Source organism: Hemibagrus wyckioides, linkage group LG19, assembly GCF_019097595.1.
Source record: "Hemibagrus wyckioides isolate EC202008001 linkage group LG19, SWU_Hwy_1.0, whole genome shotgun sequence".
NCBI lineage: Eukaryota > Metazoa > Chordata > Actinopteri > Siluriformes > Bagridae > Hemibagrus > Hemibagrus wyckioides.
In genome coordinates, this window is record NC_080728.1 from 537,838 (window position 1) to 552,885 (window position 15,048).

The window sequence follows — 15,048 nt, forward strand, 5'->3', positions numbered from 1 at the left end:
GATTACAAAAGTAGTAAAATATAATCATAAAAGTTTTCATTGCCTCTTTCACCCTTTCAGGCCAACCAAACAATATTTTTCTGTTCATGTTAACAACATAAGCTAAAAGTTTCTTAGTGTAACTAATATACCAGGAAATGGAGACTATTATTTAGTGAACAGAGTCATGAGCTTTTTACAATAAACATTCCTTCAGAGCAGCTTTACAGACATCAGAGCTTTTAGTTTATTTAATGTTTATTACATGGAAAGCAATAAGAGCTTATGAGTCATACACTATTATGGACCTTAAAATGTTATCTAAATTGAATATATAAAATTTTGGGTATATATTTACATATAATATTTTAGGAGAAATAGACTTTAACTACATTAGCATAGTATCTGTAAAACTAAAGAAGTACAAACCAGAACAACTCAGTTGATTGACTATATTCTGGGTAAAGTGTCATTATAAACTACTAACAACTAATTGACAAAAAAACTGATATTATCTTAGACAGAAGCCAAAAGGTAAACTTAGATTAAATTAGTTTTATTGTTCCACCATCCCTTTAATAGTGAACTACACTACCAGTCAAAAGTTTGGACACACCTTTTAATTCCATGGTCTTTCCTGATGTTTATTTCTTTCTACATTGTAAAACAATGCTGAAGGCGGCCGAAATACACAATAATCTCGTTTGAACAGTTGATATTGAGATATGTCTGCTACTGACGCTCTGTAAAGCCTTCATAACGCCTCTAATCTGAGGCGCTGTTAATTGGTGATTTCTGAGGCTGGTAACTCTAAATGAACTTCTCCTCTGCAGCAGAGGTCAGTTTTGGTCTTGCTTTACTGGGATGGTCTTCATGTGAGCCAGTTTCATCATGGTGCTTGATGGGTTTTGCAAATGCACTTGACAATACTGTTCTTGCAAGAACTATTCCAGAACACCTGACCTTCGTGTCTTAAAATAACAACTGACTGTTTTTTGTTGTCATTACATATGGATTACTTAAGTCCATGTGTGTTATTTCATAGTTTTGAAATCTCCAGGATTGTTCTAGAATGTAGAAAATAAATCCCTAAACAAAAAACATTGAATTAAAAGGTGTGTCCAAACTTTTCACTGGTAGTGTACATCTCAACCCTCTCTTTTTTGCTCATCCAGCCAATGAGGCTATGGGTAAGTGTTGTTTTAAAACATAATTTGTATTTTAAATGTTACTAAACCTAATTACTAAACCTAGTTACTAAAATTAACCTAATTTTATCCTTTAAAAACATTTACCTATTTACATTTTAATATTTCATTACATTTAAATAGCATTTTTTACTTCATTTGACTGCATTTTCTGTCTGAATGCTTTCATTTCTAAATGAGTATGATATCGAAAGATTTCATCACTTATCTGTCCTTTTTCCACCCATGCACTACTGACATACAACTTGCATTAAACATATTTTACTTTTTTCAATTTAAGACACAGCTAAAGACATTTAGCCCTTCTTTTTGTTGAGTATTATTGTTTTTCTTCTTTTGAAACACCTTTCCATCTGGTTGTTCTTTCCATTGCACTGTGCTGTTTGCCATCCCATGATCCTTCAGTTTCTCCTTGATCTGAAAAAGAGAATAAAACTTTTATTACTAGATAATTCAGGACAGAGACTACAATTCTGATGGACATTCTGATTACAATGAAGTGTGCAGTTGTTAGAGCTAGATGGCTGCTGTAATGAGGAGGAGAATGTACATGTATAAATAGACTTTTGTAGAGGATGAGGCTCACCTGCTCCAAGATGGCTGCATTTAGTTCAGGATTGTTTACATCCTCGTTGGACCTGATCTTTACCCTCATGATTTGTTGTTTTCCTGTGATTTCTGAGTGTAGAAATGTAACACATACAAATACAAACATGAACATATATTCTAAATTTATCTACATATAAGACTGAAATTTATCTTACCTGAGTAACAAAAGAAAGGCATTATGTCTGAGCACTGTGCATCAGCAACCTGACCATTATTTAAATAACCACAGTTTTCATTCTTCAGGGCATTATCAGGATATCCAGACATCCAGCTGAGGGTAGAGAAGTTGGTTTGGTCTGTCCACTTCCAGACGTCTCTGAACAGACCAAACCATGTGAAGCCAGAGGTCAGTCCTGCTATAACTGCATTTTCTGTTGCATCTCTAGCACTGGCCAGATCAGTATGATATGTTCTGCAGTAAGCCTGAGCTTCATACCATGTCTTACTGCTCGAGATGTAAATGTACCTGTCAGTACCAGTTTTATTGTCTGTGGGAACAACAATAAAACAAAAACACATGATTGCTACTTATGTGTATTATAAGTTATATGTATTACATGTTAAAAGAGAAGTTGATTAAGATTTGGTTTTTATTATTGCCATTTAAGCGCACAGTTAAGCCATGAGAGCACAAGATCTACAATGTTTTATATACTGATGAAATGTTAAAAATGTGCTGTTACTTACCATCAAAGCATACAAAGGGGAATGTATCGGTACATGTTTTATCATACCAACCCTGTTGATCCAGCATAGCACATTCCTGATGTCCATATCTATTGTCAGGCTGTCCTATAAACCATTGTCTCATACTTCCCAGTGCTTCATTTCCAAAGGACCAGCGCCAGCTGTTGACGTCATTGTATAGTCCAATCCAAGCACTGGAACTGAATTGTTTGTTGTCAAACTGAAGTCGGACCATGTTATCATTACTTTGGATGATAGCCAGGTCAGTGTGTTTGGCTCGGCAGTAAGCCTGAGCATCACTCCATGTTTTCCCTTGCTGGATTAGGTAGTACTTTCGAGGGACAGACAGGACAAGAGGGATGACTCCTGTGGAAGAACATTTTTATTCAATTTTATCTTTTCAGTGTAAAGGAGCTTTTCTCATATATTTGCACTCAGGTGCAACATGTTTATTTATTTTGTCTAATTTATTTTGATTAAATGTTTCTGTACATGTACTGCTAAAAACCAGGTGCACAGCCATGCACTGTCCATAGACAAAGAAACTGTATTATTTAGAGTTAAGTGTGTATTGAGAATTTAATACTGAAATAACTAATCTGTAATCAGATGTCATATGCAACTGTTGTTTCTGCATTTATGGGAAAACAAATGATTTAATTAATATCATTACTCTTTCAAGTTCATGCAAATAATGAAGCATATTTTATGTCTGTCACATAAGCAGAGCAGAGAAGTAGGATGCACATGTAAGATGATGCAGAAACAGATGCATGCACACAGTCACAAAAATAATGATATGTAAAACATAAGAAACCACATAAACACTGGAATCAGCAAAATCCAAACCGTAATCAAAGAATACAAAGCAAAATGAGCAAAGTCCTTTCAGGAGTAAACAACAATATCAAATTGGGTGAAAATCCAAAAACATGAGACAACTCACAAATTGAAACATCAGAAATGGATGTAGTGAAACAGATGAGTATATAAAGCTGAAGAACAAAGATGCAAACAGGGAACAGGTGAACATAGTTGGAAATTTGGTTATTATGAACATGGAAGTGCTGGTGGCTTTGGGAGTTGTAGTTCGATGTGGTCTCATTCAGTAGCTGATCTGTAGCAGTATTCATACCATTACACGCAGTGATGGGCAGTGGTGGCTCAAGTGGTTAAGGCTCTGGGTCGTTGACCGGAAGATCAGGGGTTCAAGCCCCAGCACCGCCAAGTTGCCACTGTTGGGCCCTTGAGCAAGGCCCTTAACCCTCTCTGCTCCAGGGGCGCCGTATCATGGCTGCCCTGCGCTCTGACCCCAACCTCCAAGGATGGGATATGCGAAGAAAGAATTTCACTGTGCTGTAATGTATATGTGACAAATAAAGGCTGTTTCATTTCAGTGACATAGCCCCCCCTACAGATAGTAGCATTTCTCAGGTCCCTGTTTGCCAGCTAATCTTGGTCTCTTGGCTGGTACTGGGAAGTTGGTCTCTGGTGATGGTCAGCCTTGGTCTTATGGGTCTGAGTTGCTCTCAGGAGCGTGTGGTGTGTCACCACTAATACCTGCTTGCAGCACCTAAATCAGGCATCAACTCTTGGAAAATTAGTGGGGATTAGTAGGCAAGCACACACTGGAATGGGTGCTTCAATGAGCTGTGTGGTAGAGTGGCACAGGAAGTTCTGGGTATTTTCATCTCAGGACAGGAACTGATATCAGTCTGGTTTGATTACTATAGTACATACACAGGAACCCACTGATCTCCTGATTTGTTTGCTGTATTTGGCTTTTAGACTCGGGGTGATATCCTGAGCTTAATACTCCCTTCAGGAGTGCAGTGAGAGTAAAAGCTATAAAACTAAACCCACATCTTAAACACCAGAAGAAGTTAGCAAAACCCTGGATTTGCTGTAATATCTTCACCATCTGTTGGGTTGGCCAGTCCACAGATGGTCCATGGCCACCCAATCTGGGGATATGATGTTCCCCAAGAAAAGTGATTGTGTGCTGATAGAACTAACATTTCTCCCTCTTGACATGAATCTGATATTCCAGAAGGCAACATAACACCTGACACACATGTTGCACATGGGCCTCATACACACATACATACATACATGGAGAATACACCAGGATATCGCTGATGTAAGCTATCACAATTTTACCCAGCATGTCCTTCAGTATGTTGCTGACAAAACACTGGAACAATGAGGGGGCACTAAAAAGACCATACACTAGAACCTGGTACTTGTAGTTGCTTGTGGTGGTGCTTAACAACCTTCTGTTCATTAACCTTATGTATCCTCAGCAGGTTATATGTACTCTGGAGATCAAACTTTGTGAAATATTGTGCCTTTTGCAATTGTTTAAGTGATGTCAGAAAGAGAGGAAGGGGGTAAGGGTACTAGATCGTGCATTGGTTGAGACCATGATAATCCATGCATGGGCATAATCCGTCAAAAATAGTGAGCTCCTTGGCACTACAAGCATAGCCCATCACCTTTTAAAATGACAATAGATAGATAGATAGATAGATCTATTGTCAAGGTACAGGTACATAGCAATGAAATGCATCTACTTAAAGATGGAGACACCCTCTACTTCAGACCCGTTGATGTAGATATGGGAGTGTCTGCTGCTGTTAGATTTCTGGAAGTTCACAATGAGCTCTTTGGTCGTGGCATTTAGGGTGATGTTGTACATGGAACACCATGCTGACAGGCTTTGGATCTCCTCCCTGTAGGTCGATTCATCGTTGTTGCTGATTCGGCCAGCAACTGTGGTATCATCTGCATACTTGTTATGCCGCAGAATGCAGTCATGGGTGAACAGGGAGTAGAGCAGTGAGCTCAGCACACAGGCTTGTGGGATGCTGGTGTTCAGGATCAAGGTTGAGAATATGTGATTACCCAACCTTACAGACTGAGGTCTATTAGGTAGGAAGTTCATAATTCAACTCATATGGATGTGCAGATACCCAGGTCACTGAGCTTAGTGATCAGTTCACTAGGGATGACTGTATTAAAAGCAGAGCTGAAGTCAATGAACAACATCCTAATGTATGTATTGTTATTGTTCAGTTGGGTGAGAGCAAGATGAAGAGCAGTGAAAATGGCATCTGCTGTTGACCTATTCAGATGGTAGGCAAATTGGTGTGGGTCCAGTGTAGGTGGAAGGCTTACTATGAGACTTAGACCAGCTTCTCAAAGGACTTCATAACAATGGGGGTGAGTGCAACAGGGCAGAAATCATTCAGACACTCTGGAGAAGAATGCTTGGGCACTGATATAATGGTTGTAGTCTTCAGACATGTGGGAACAGGAAGGCATTGCTGGTTGGTAGAGACTGTATTGTAGGTTTGTGGTCAGTGATGGTCTGGATGCTTTTCCACATGCGTCTGGGGTCAAAGTTGCTGTGGAAGTGGTCCTTGACGCGCAGTTTATGTGCATGCTTGGCTTTCCTAATGCCCTGATTGATAAAATTGATAATTTTATGTTGGCCCTGGCTCTGATGTAGTCCTCTGCATCGCTGGATTTAAAAGCAGCTTCTCTTGCTTCAGCAAGGGGTGAACCTCAGAGTTCATCCATGGCTTCTGATTAGAAAAGTGTTTAACTGGTGACGTTGTCAATACACGTGTTGATATGGTCCAGTACAGATGATGTATTGATGTTAATGTCTGTCTGTGCACCTGAGGTGGCCTGTGAGGCAAACATGAGCCAGTCAGTGTCTTGTAGCTGTTGCTGTAGTGAGGAAATGCCCCTCTCTGGCCATACCTTCACAGTCTTCGCTCATGGTTTTAATGTGTTTGATGAGTGGCGTGTATTTGGGTAGCATGAACAAAGAGAGGTGATCAAACTGACCCAAGTGGGGAAGGGAAATGGCCCTGTATGCCTCAACAATGTTGGTGTAAACATGGTCCAGTGTGTTGTCCCCTCTAGTAGCGCAGGAAACATGCTGATGAAATTTGGGAAGTACAGATCTTAAGTTGGAGTGGTTGAAGTCCCCAGCAACAATAATAGCTCCAACGGGATGCCTGTTGCTTTCTGATAGCTGCATGCAGTTCTTCCATTGCAGCCTTAGCATTAGCATCCAGAGGGATGTATGCTGCAGTCACAACAATGGATGAGATTTTTTCTCGGTCGATAAAAGGGTCTGCATTTAATTATCAAATACTCCAGATGAGCTGAGCAATGACTTTCAGTTACAGTCTAGTGTATGTACTGTGATTTGTTAACATAAATGCACAGACCTCCACCTTTGCGCTTACCAGAGTCTGTCTGCCCGGAAAACATTGTGTCCCTCTAGCTGACTGGCGCTGCTGGTAATGATGTTATTAAGCCATGTTTTCAGAAAAATCTTGACATTACATTCCTTGACACATTTTTGTGTTGTTATCCAAAGTCATAGTTTGTCCATTTTATTTACCAGAGATCTCTAACTCTGCTTTCCCCTGATGGCGCTGTGCTGTCTATATCAGGTGAGCTCGAGCAGAGGTCTGTGGTGATTTGGCAATTTCCCAAGGGAGTTGAAAGTTTAGTAAATTATAATCTATGCATCTATGACCTATGTACAACAATGCTTGTTGGCTGTATGTGTAACAGGCACGCCGGACCCAACCCCTCACCAGTGCCCTCACTCTCCCAAGTATTGACTTAGATCACCTGCACCTCTTCAGTTAATTACCTCCACTCACCTATTTAAGAGCACTCTCTTCACTTCATCCCTGTCTGGTCTCATATAGACACTGACTCCATATCCTGCGGACATCGGTTAGCATTAGCCACATAGCTACCTCTAGTGTGCCGTTTTCCCGACTGTTACCTTCTCCTCCTATTTCCCTCCACGCACACTGCTCTCCTCGACTCTACTCACTCCCGTGCACGGAATCTGCATCTCCCTCCAGCTCCGGCTTCCAGCTCTCTCCAAAAAGCTGAGTATTCTCCACACTCCTTTTTCCACCCGCATTCTTATTAATACCCCTTCTGGGGTTTGAACCCTCCATTGTCTGTTTCTCTCTGGTGTTTTCTGACAGAAGACCAGACCGCTGAACAGCATGGAGCCAACAGCTGCTGACACCATCCAACAGCTGGTCAGTGCGCTGCAGAGAGTGCTCCCTGCGCTGCAGGAAATCACCGCATCTCAGCCCTCTGCCGCTGTGGATTCTACCGCATCTCAGCCCGCTGTAGCTGCTGACTCCACCGTGGCTGCATGCCCGCCGCTGAACCCGGAAGTGGCGTGCTCCGCTGGCCCGATGGCCATGCCCTCCCTCTACTCCAGCTCAGCAGAGGATTGCAGTGGCTTCCTGCTCCAGTGTCAACTCGCGATGGAAATGCAACCCCACCGCTTTCCCACCGACAGGGCAAAGATCGCATTTATCATCTCGCTTTTGACTGGGAAAGCACTCCCCTGGGCTGATTCCCTCTGGCAGCAGAATGGCCCTGTTCTTCAATCCGTGGACGCTTTCGTCTCTTATTTCAGAGAGGTCTTCGGTAAGCCCTTAGGGGATACGAGTGCTGGAGAGCAACTATACCACCTAAAACAAGGTAAACACTCAATCACTGAATATACCTTGCACTTTCGCACTCTAGCTGCTGCCAGTGGGTGGGATGAGCGCGCCCTGTTAACCACCTATTGTCAGGGACTCGAACCAGGCATTCGTCTGCAGCTCGCTTCTTCTTCTTCTCCTTTCCCCTCCTCTTCACTCCTTGTTCCAGAGCATCACTCCGCTCTCCCCTCTCCTTCCTTTGTTGTGTTTTCCTTAATAAACGTGCCCCTCCTGGGGTTTATCTACTTCTGTTCATGCCTGTCATTCAGTTACAGTCTGCCTGTTACAAAAGGTAAGGCAGAAACCTGTTTAATCAAAATTCTGCATTAATTGTGTGTGGTCTGGGGAGGTGGAGGTGCTTGTCCTCTTCTGGATGTGTACTGTTATCTTTTTCAGATTGTATAAACTTAGACGGCCCTCCGAGAATTAGACACAGAGACTAGAGGTATACGCACACACTTTTGGGATGAGCAAAAATACAAAGATAGAGACGGTGTAGAGCGACGGCAGTCAGAAGATTTGATTAGAAACAAATTGTGGGCTTTAACAAAGTTTGAAGGCTCATATACTTTGCAGAGAACTTTCCCTGGGACAGATTGGTACGAAGAACCAGTTTGGAGGCCCAAATTATTGAGTCCAGTATTGTGTGCATTGGTTGAGGCCTCAGCCCCCAGCAAAGCCACTATTCTTTTGTTTGATTACATTGGGGACCCACACAGAGAAGATGATAAACCATTCGTGGAATTGTTTAATCCGAGACCAGATCAATATAATTATTGTTCAGAATAAAGAGTAACTGTAACAGTAGAGCCCAGGATCGTGCATTGGGAGAGAGGATTGGCAACATTAATATTAATTGATAAGATTAATATAATTGGAGAGAAGTTGAGGAAAAAATCTAGTAAAACCCTGCGAGACAGTCGATTCACTGTGAAAAATTATGTTGGGAACGTAGTTGCTTTTGTGGACAATAAGAAAAAATTAAATGTAAGATATTTATTTAAATGCAAAATGCAACTTTATAATATTAATTTTCGTAAATATTTAGAATGTTGAACTAAATAAAATTTAAATTGTTCACTTTAATTGCATTTTCTTAGTATTTTGAAATCTAGGCTCGCTAAACTGAAAAACAGGCACAGCAAAAACTGTTAATTTAGACACATTATGGTAACTTTAAGATAAATGAAACATAGGGTTCACTGAATGGTTATGTGGAAAATATATATACACTATATTGCCAAAAGTATTCACTCACCTGCCTTGACTCGCATATGAACTTAAGTGACATCCCATTCCTAATCCATAGGGTTCAATATGACGTCGGTCAACCCTTTGCAGCTATAACAGCTTCAACTCTTCTGGGAAGGCTGTCCACAAGGTTTAGGAGTGTGTTTATGGGAATTTTTGACCATTCTTCCAGATGCGCGTTTGTGAGGTCACACACTGATGTTGGACGAGAAGGCCTGGCTCTCAGTCTCCACTCTAATTCATCCCAAAGGTGTTCTATTGGGTTGAGGTCAGGACTCTGTGCAGGCCAGTCAAGTTCATCCACACCAGACTCTGTCATCCATGTATTTATGGACCTTGCTTTGTGCACTGGTGCACAGTCATGTTGGAACAGGACTAGCTCCAAATTGTTCCCACAAAGTTGGGAGCATGGAATTGTCCAAAATGTCTTGGTATGCTGAAGCATTCAGAGTTCCTTTCACTGGAACTAAGGGGCCAAGCCCAGCTCCTGAAAAACAACCCCACAACATAATCCCCCCTCCACCAAACTTTACACTTGGCACAATGCAGTCAGACAAGTACTGTTCTCCTGGCAACCGCCAAACCCAGACTCGTCCATCAGATTGCCAGATGGAGAAGCGTGATTCATCACTCCAGAGAACGCATCTCCACTGCTCTAGAGTCCAGTGGTGGCGTGCTTTACACCACTGCATCCGATGCTTTGCATTGCACTTGGTGATGTATGGCTTGGATGCAGCTGCTCGGCCATGGAAACCCATTCCATGAAGCTCTCTGCGCACTGTTCTTGAGCTAGTCTGAAGGCCACATGAAGTTTGGAGGTCTGTAGCGATTGACTCTGCAGAAAGTTGGCGAACTCTTCGCACTATGCGCCTCAGCATCCGCTGACCCCGCTCCGTCAGTTTACATGGCCTACCACTTCGTGGCTGAGTTGCTGTCGTTCCCAAACACTTCCACGTTCTTATAATACGGCTGACAGTTGACTGTGGAATATTTAGGAGTGAGGAAATTTCACGACTGGATTTGTTGCACAGGTGGCATCCTATCACAGTTCCACGCTGGAATTCACTGAGCTCCTGAGAGCGACCCATTCTTTCACAAATGTTTGTAAAAACAGTCTGCATGCCTAGGTGCTTGATTTTATACATCTGTGGCCATGGAAGTGATTGGAACACCTGATGCTGATTATTTGGATGGGTGAGCGAATACTTTTGGCAATATAGTGTAGTTATCGAGAATGAACATAGTGTGCCCTAGATTGTTGAGTGATTTACAGATGTTTGGAGATTGTGGAATGGTTTGCATGATAATGTTTATGGAATTATATATTATATGGAATAATGGAATTACGTTAGAATGCTGTTTGTTGACTACAGTTCAGTGTTTAACACTATAATCCCCTCCACACTCACCACCAAGCTGGAGCATCTGGGACTCAGCCCATCTCTTTGTCAGGGGATCTCCAATTTCCTAACTGGCAGACCACAGGCAGTAAGGATGGGCAGACATGTCTCAGCCTCACTCACCCTCAGCACTGGAGCCCCCTAGGGTTGTATTCTGAGCCCCCTGCTGTACTCTTTGTACACGTATGACTGCATGGCCACTACCAACTCCTCCAACATTATCAAGTTTGCTGACGACACCATTGTGGTCGGATTGATCTCCGACAACAATGAGACGGCCTACCTGGAGGAGATTAAGACTCTGGAGGACTGGTGCCAGAGGAACAACCTCCACCTTAACGTCAGCAAGACTAAAGAGCTGATAGTGGACTTCAGCAGAAAGCAGGAGAGGAACTACCAGACCCCTGTGATCAACAACAGCCCAGTGGAGAGACTGGACAGCTTCAGATACCTCGGTGTTCACATCACACAGGATCTGTCATGGTCCTGTCACATCAACACCATGGTGAAGAAGGCCCGACAGCATCTCTTCCACCTCAGATGCTTGAGAGACTTTAGACTGCCTGCTAAGGTGCTAAGGAACTTTTATTTCTGCACCATAGAGAGCATCCTGATGGGAAACATTCGGGAACAGCACCATGCAGGACAGACAAGCTCTTCAGAGGGTGGTGTGATCAGCTGAGCACATCATCCATACCGAGCTCCCTGACCTGCACTCAATCTACAACAAGCAGTGCTGGACCAAGGCCAGGAAGATCGTGAAGGACCTCAGCCATCCCAACAATGGACTTTTCTCTCTGTTGAGGTCAGGGAAGCACTTCCGATACCTGAAGGCCAACACTGAGAGACTGAGGAGAAGCTTCTTCCCACAGGCAATATGGTCTCTCAATCAGAACCTCACATAGGACTCAGCTGATTAGACCTACTATGTTCCTACACTCGTGTTGGAACTCCAACCAACCACACCGGACATTTGCACATTACAGGACTGTGGCACACAATAAACACACAAATGTACATCTGCACATTTGCACATTTCAAGACTGTGCACACAATACAACACATAAACATACATGTTGCACAGTCTGCTCCTGTTTACATACAAAGAGGACTTATGCACATCTGCACTTTAAAGATGGACAATACCATTGCTCTCATCACCTTATTCCACTTCGTGACCACCCCGTACTGCTGCTGTCTGCACCTTGGACACCTTGGACACTATTACACACTACACACTTCACTTTATATAATTTTGCAAAATTTTGTATTGCTGCTGTCTGCACCTTGGACACTATTGCACTACACACTATTCACTTTATATAATTTTATATAATTTTGCATAACACAGTTGTATTTTACACTTCATATATACATATTCTATTTTATATACATATTCTATATACATATATACCATACCTTACTTTATTTATATTTATTATATTTTATTCTATTCTATTTTTTACCTACTGTGAACTTGTTGTTTTCATATTTTATATTTCGTATTTTTAGTATAATTCGTATTCTTATATTTTATATTTCATATTTTTATATTTTATCCTTGTCTTTTATTCTGTCCTTATTCCTTTTCCTTTTTCAAGGGTCAAAACAGTCGTTTAAGCATTTCACTGCATATCACACTGTGTACGATTATGTATGTGACAAATAAAATTTGAATTTGAAATTTGAATTTGATAAGGAAAAAGAGATAGATAGAGAGAGAACTAGCCGAGGAAAAAAGAAAAAGAAAAAACCCCACACCCCACTCACTATCTAGTGCACTTACTCTACTTGGAGCCATTTTGTAAAGCATCTTTGACATGAAATCTCACAATGCACTGCAGCTTGAATACATGACCCTGAGAGAGGATGAGAATGTGGTGAAATTCATTCATGAATACCAGAATAGATGAAGAGACAGAACACAGTGTCTCATGGATTCATTAGAAGAGAATGTTGTTCCTAAAGCTGAAGTCATTATTATTTCTTTGGTGAATTAGAAATAAATTGAACCAGCCAGAGTAGACACAAATACCCCACTAATAAAGAAAAAGTTTTGGCAGAAAAAAAAAGATTATTTAAGAGATAAGTTAGGTAATCAGTATTTGAAGTTTTTACTACGGAGTCACTGTAGTAAAACTGTTTTCAGTGTGGTTTAGGACCCAGTGTGTCATACTGTATTAAATATGAAAAAAGTTCACCGTGTAGCTCAATACTGCCATCTTATATCCATTAACATTGTCACGGATGGCAGGTGAGGACCCAAATGCAGAACACAGTCCGAGTTCAAACTTAGAGTCTTTATTAAGAACGGCACAAAAAATGGCAGAGTTCTCAAAAAAACTGAAAAAAAAACAGGATACAGCAGGCTGGTAGAATCAGTAAAAGAAACAACCACATACAGTCCAATAATCCACAATCCAGCGAAACCGGAAGTTGCGTCCCGGAACCGGAAGTAGCAACATGGAACCCGGAAATGCATGCCTGACAGTACCCCTCCCTCCACGTCTCACGACGCCCCTCCTGGTTGATCAGGGTGCTCGCGGTGGAACTGGGAAACAAGGTCGGGATCAAGGATGTGACGTGCGGGCACCCAGGAGCGTTCTTCAGGGCCGTAGCCCTCCCAGTCGACAAGATACTGGAGACCTCTACCCCGACGTCTGGAGCGTACAAGGCGGCGAACTGTATAAACAGGGCCTCCATCAATGACCCGGGCGGGAGGAGGGGGTCTGGTGGAGGGAACCAGCGAACAGGCTCGGACAGGCTTGAGTCTGGAGACATGGAACGTAGGGTGGATGCGAAGGGCCCGGGGAAGCTTGAGTCGGACGGATACTGGATTGAGCACTTTAGAGATTGGGAACGGACCAACAAAGTGAGGAGCGAGCTTCCGACAGGCGACTTTCAGGGGCAGATCCCGAGTGGACAGCCAAACACGTTGGCCAACATGGTAAGGGGGTGCCAGGTGGCGCTTACGATTGGCCCATCGAGCATAGCTTTTGGATGAGCGGAGAAGCACTAAGCGGGTCCTCCTCCAGACCCGTCGACACCGTTTAACCAGAGTGAGGGCAGAGGCAACCGAGGCCTCTAATTCTTGGGAAGAGAACAGAGGTGGTTGATAGCCGTAAGCGGCCTGGAAAGGGGAGAGGCCTGTGGCTGCCGAGGGAAGAGAGTTGTGGGCATATTCGACCCAAATGAGGTTGGATGACCAGGATGTAGGGTCTTCAGAACAGAGGATTCTGAGCCCAGTCTCCAATTCTTGGTTTAATCGCTCCGTCTGGCCGTTGGTCTGCGGGTGGAAGCCAGATGAAAGGCTAATGGAGGTACCCAGGAGGTGACAGAACTCCTTCCAGTATCTCAAGGTGAACTGTGGCCCCCGGTCAGACACAATATTGCGAGGCAACCCGTGTAAGTGGAAGACATGTAATAGTAGCATCTGGGCAGTCTCCTTGGCGGAGGGAAGCTTGGCCAAGGGCACGAAATGGACCATTTTCGAGAATCGGTCCACCACCGTAAGGATGGTAGTGTGGCTGGCAGAAGGAGGTAGTCCGTTGACAAAATCCAGGGAGATATGGGACCAAGGTCGTCTGGGGGCGCAGGAGCCCGGCTTGTGGGGTCCTGGACGATTTCTGCTGAGCACAGGTGGGGCAGGCTGCCACAAATCTCTGGATATCGTGCTTGAGTGATGGCCACCAGAAATGCTGTTGGAGAGTAGATAAGGTACGGGAAACCCCGGGATGACAAAAGAGGTGGCTGCTGTGGCACCACTGGATGACCTGAGACCTAAGGTGATCAGGGACAAAGAGTCTGTTCCTGGGGCAGTTGCCTGGAATCTGTATCCCTGCGATGGCCTGCTGCACTCTCCTTTCGATCCCCAGATGAAGAGCAAGGATGGTTACCGACGAAGGGAGGATGTGTTCGGGAGCTGGGTCATCCTCATCGGGGGTGAATAGTTGTGAAAGGGCGTCCGGTTTACCATTCTTAGAACCAGGGCGGAATGAGAGGGTGAAGTTAAAACACCCAAAGAACAGCCCCCAATGAGCCTGTCGAGGATTGAGTCGTTTGGCTGTCTGAAGGTATTCAAGATTTCTGTGGTCAGTCCATACAATGAAAGGCTGCTCAGTGCCCTCCAACCAGTGGCGCCACTCCTCCAGGGCCAGTTTCACAGCCAGAAGCTCCCGTTCACCGATGGCATACTTCTGTTCAGCTGGGGAAAGGCGGTGAGAGAAAAAGGCACAGGGGTGGAGTCGATTGTCCTTAGAAGCCCTTTGACACAGGACGGCCCCCACCCCACAGTCAGATGCATCCACCTCCACCACAAACTGGCGCGATGGGTCCGGAAGAATCAGGACAGGAGCAGTAGTGAAGAGCTTCTTA

The 15,048-nt window shown here is 43.5% G+C and overlaps 1 protein-coding gene across 1 annotated transcript in view; it reads right to left on the reverse strand.

Annotated features, from left to right (window-relative positions):
• Nucleotides 1-327: 327 nt before the first annotated feature.
• Nucleotides 328-15,048, reverse strand: part of LOC131369782 (macrophage mannose receptor 1-like) — a 30,311-nt gene continuing 15,590 nt past the window's right edge. Inside the window, exons 4-7 of the mRNA XM_058416632.1 lie at nucleotides 2,484-2,849; nucleotides 1,952-2,284; nucleotides 1,774-1,865; nucleotides 328-1,604 (exon numbers count right to left, since the gene is read on the reverse strand). Coding sequence (XP_058272615.1) covers nucleotides 1,458-1,604; nucleotides 1,774-1,865; nucleotides 1,952-2,284; nucleotides 2,484-2,718 — 807 coding nt within the window. The 5' untranslated portion in view covers nucleotides 2,719-2,849 and the 3' untranslated portion in view covers nucleotides 328-1,457. The remainder of the gene's footprint in view (nucleotides 1,605-1,773; nucleotides 1,866-1,951; nucleotides 2,285-2,483; nucleotides 2,850-15,048) is intronic.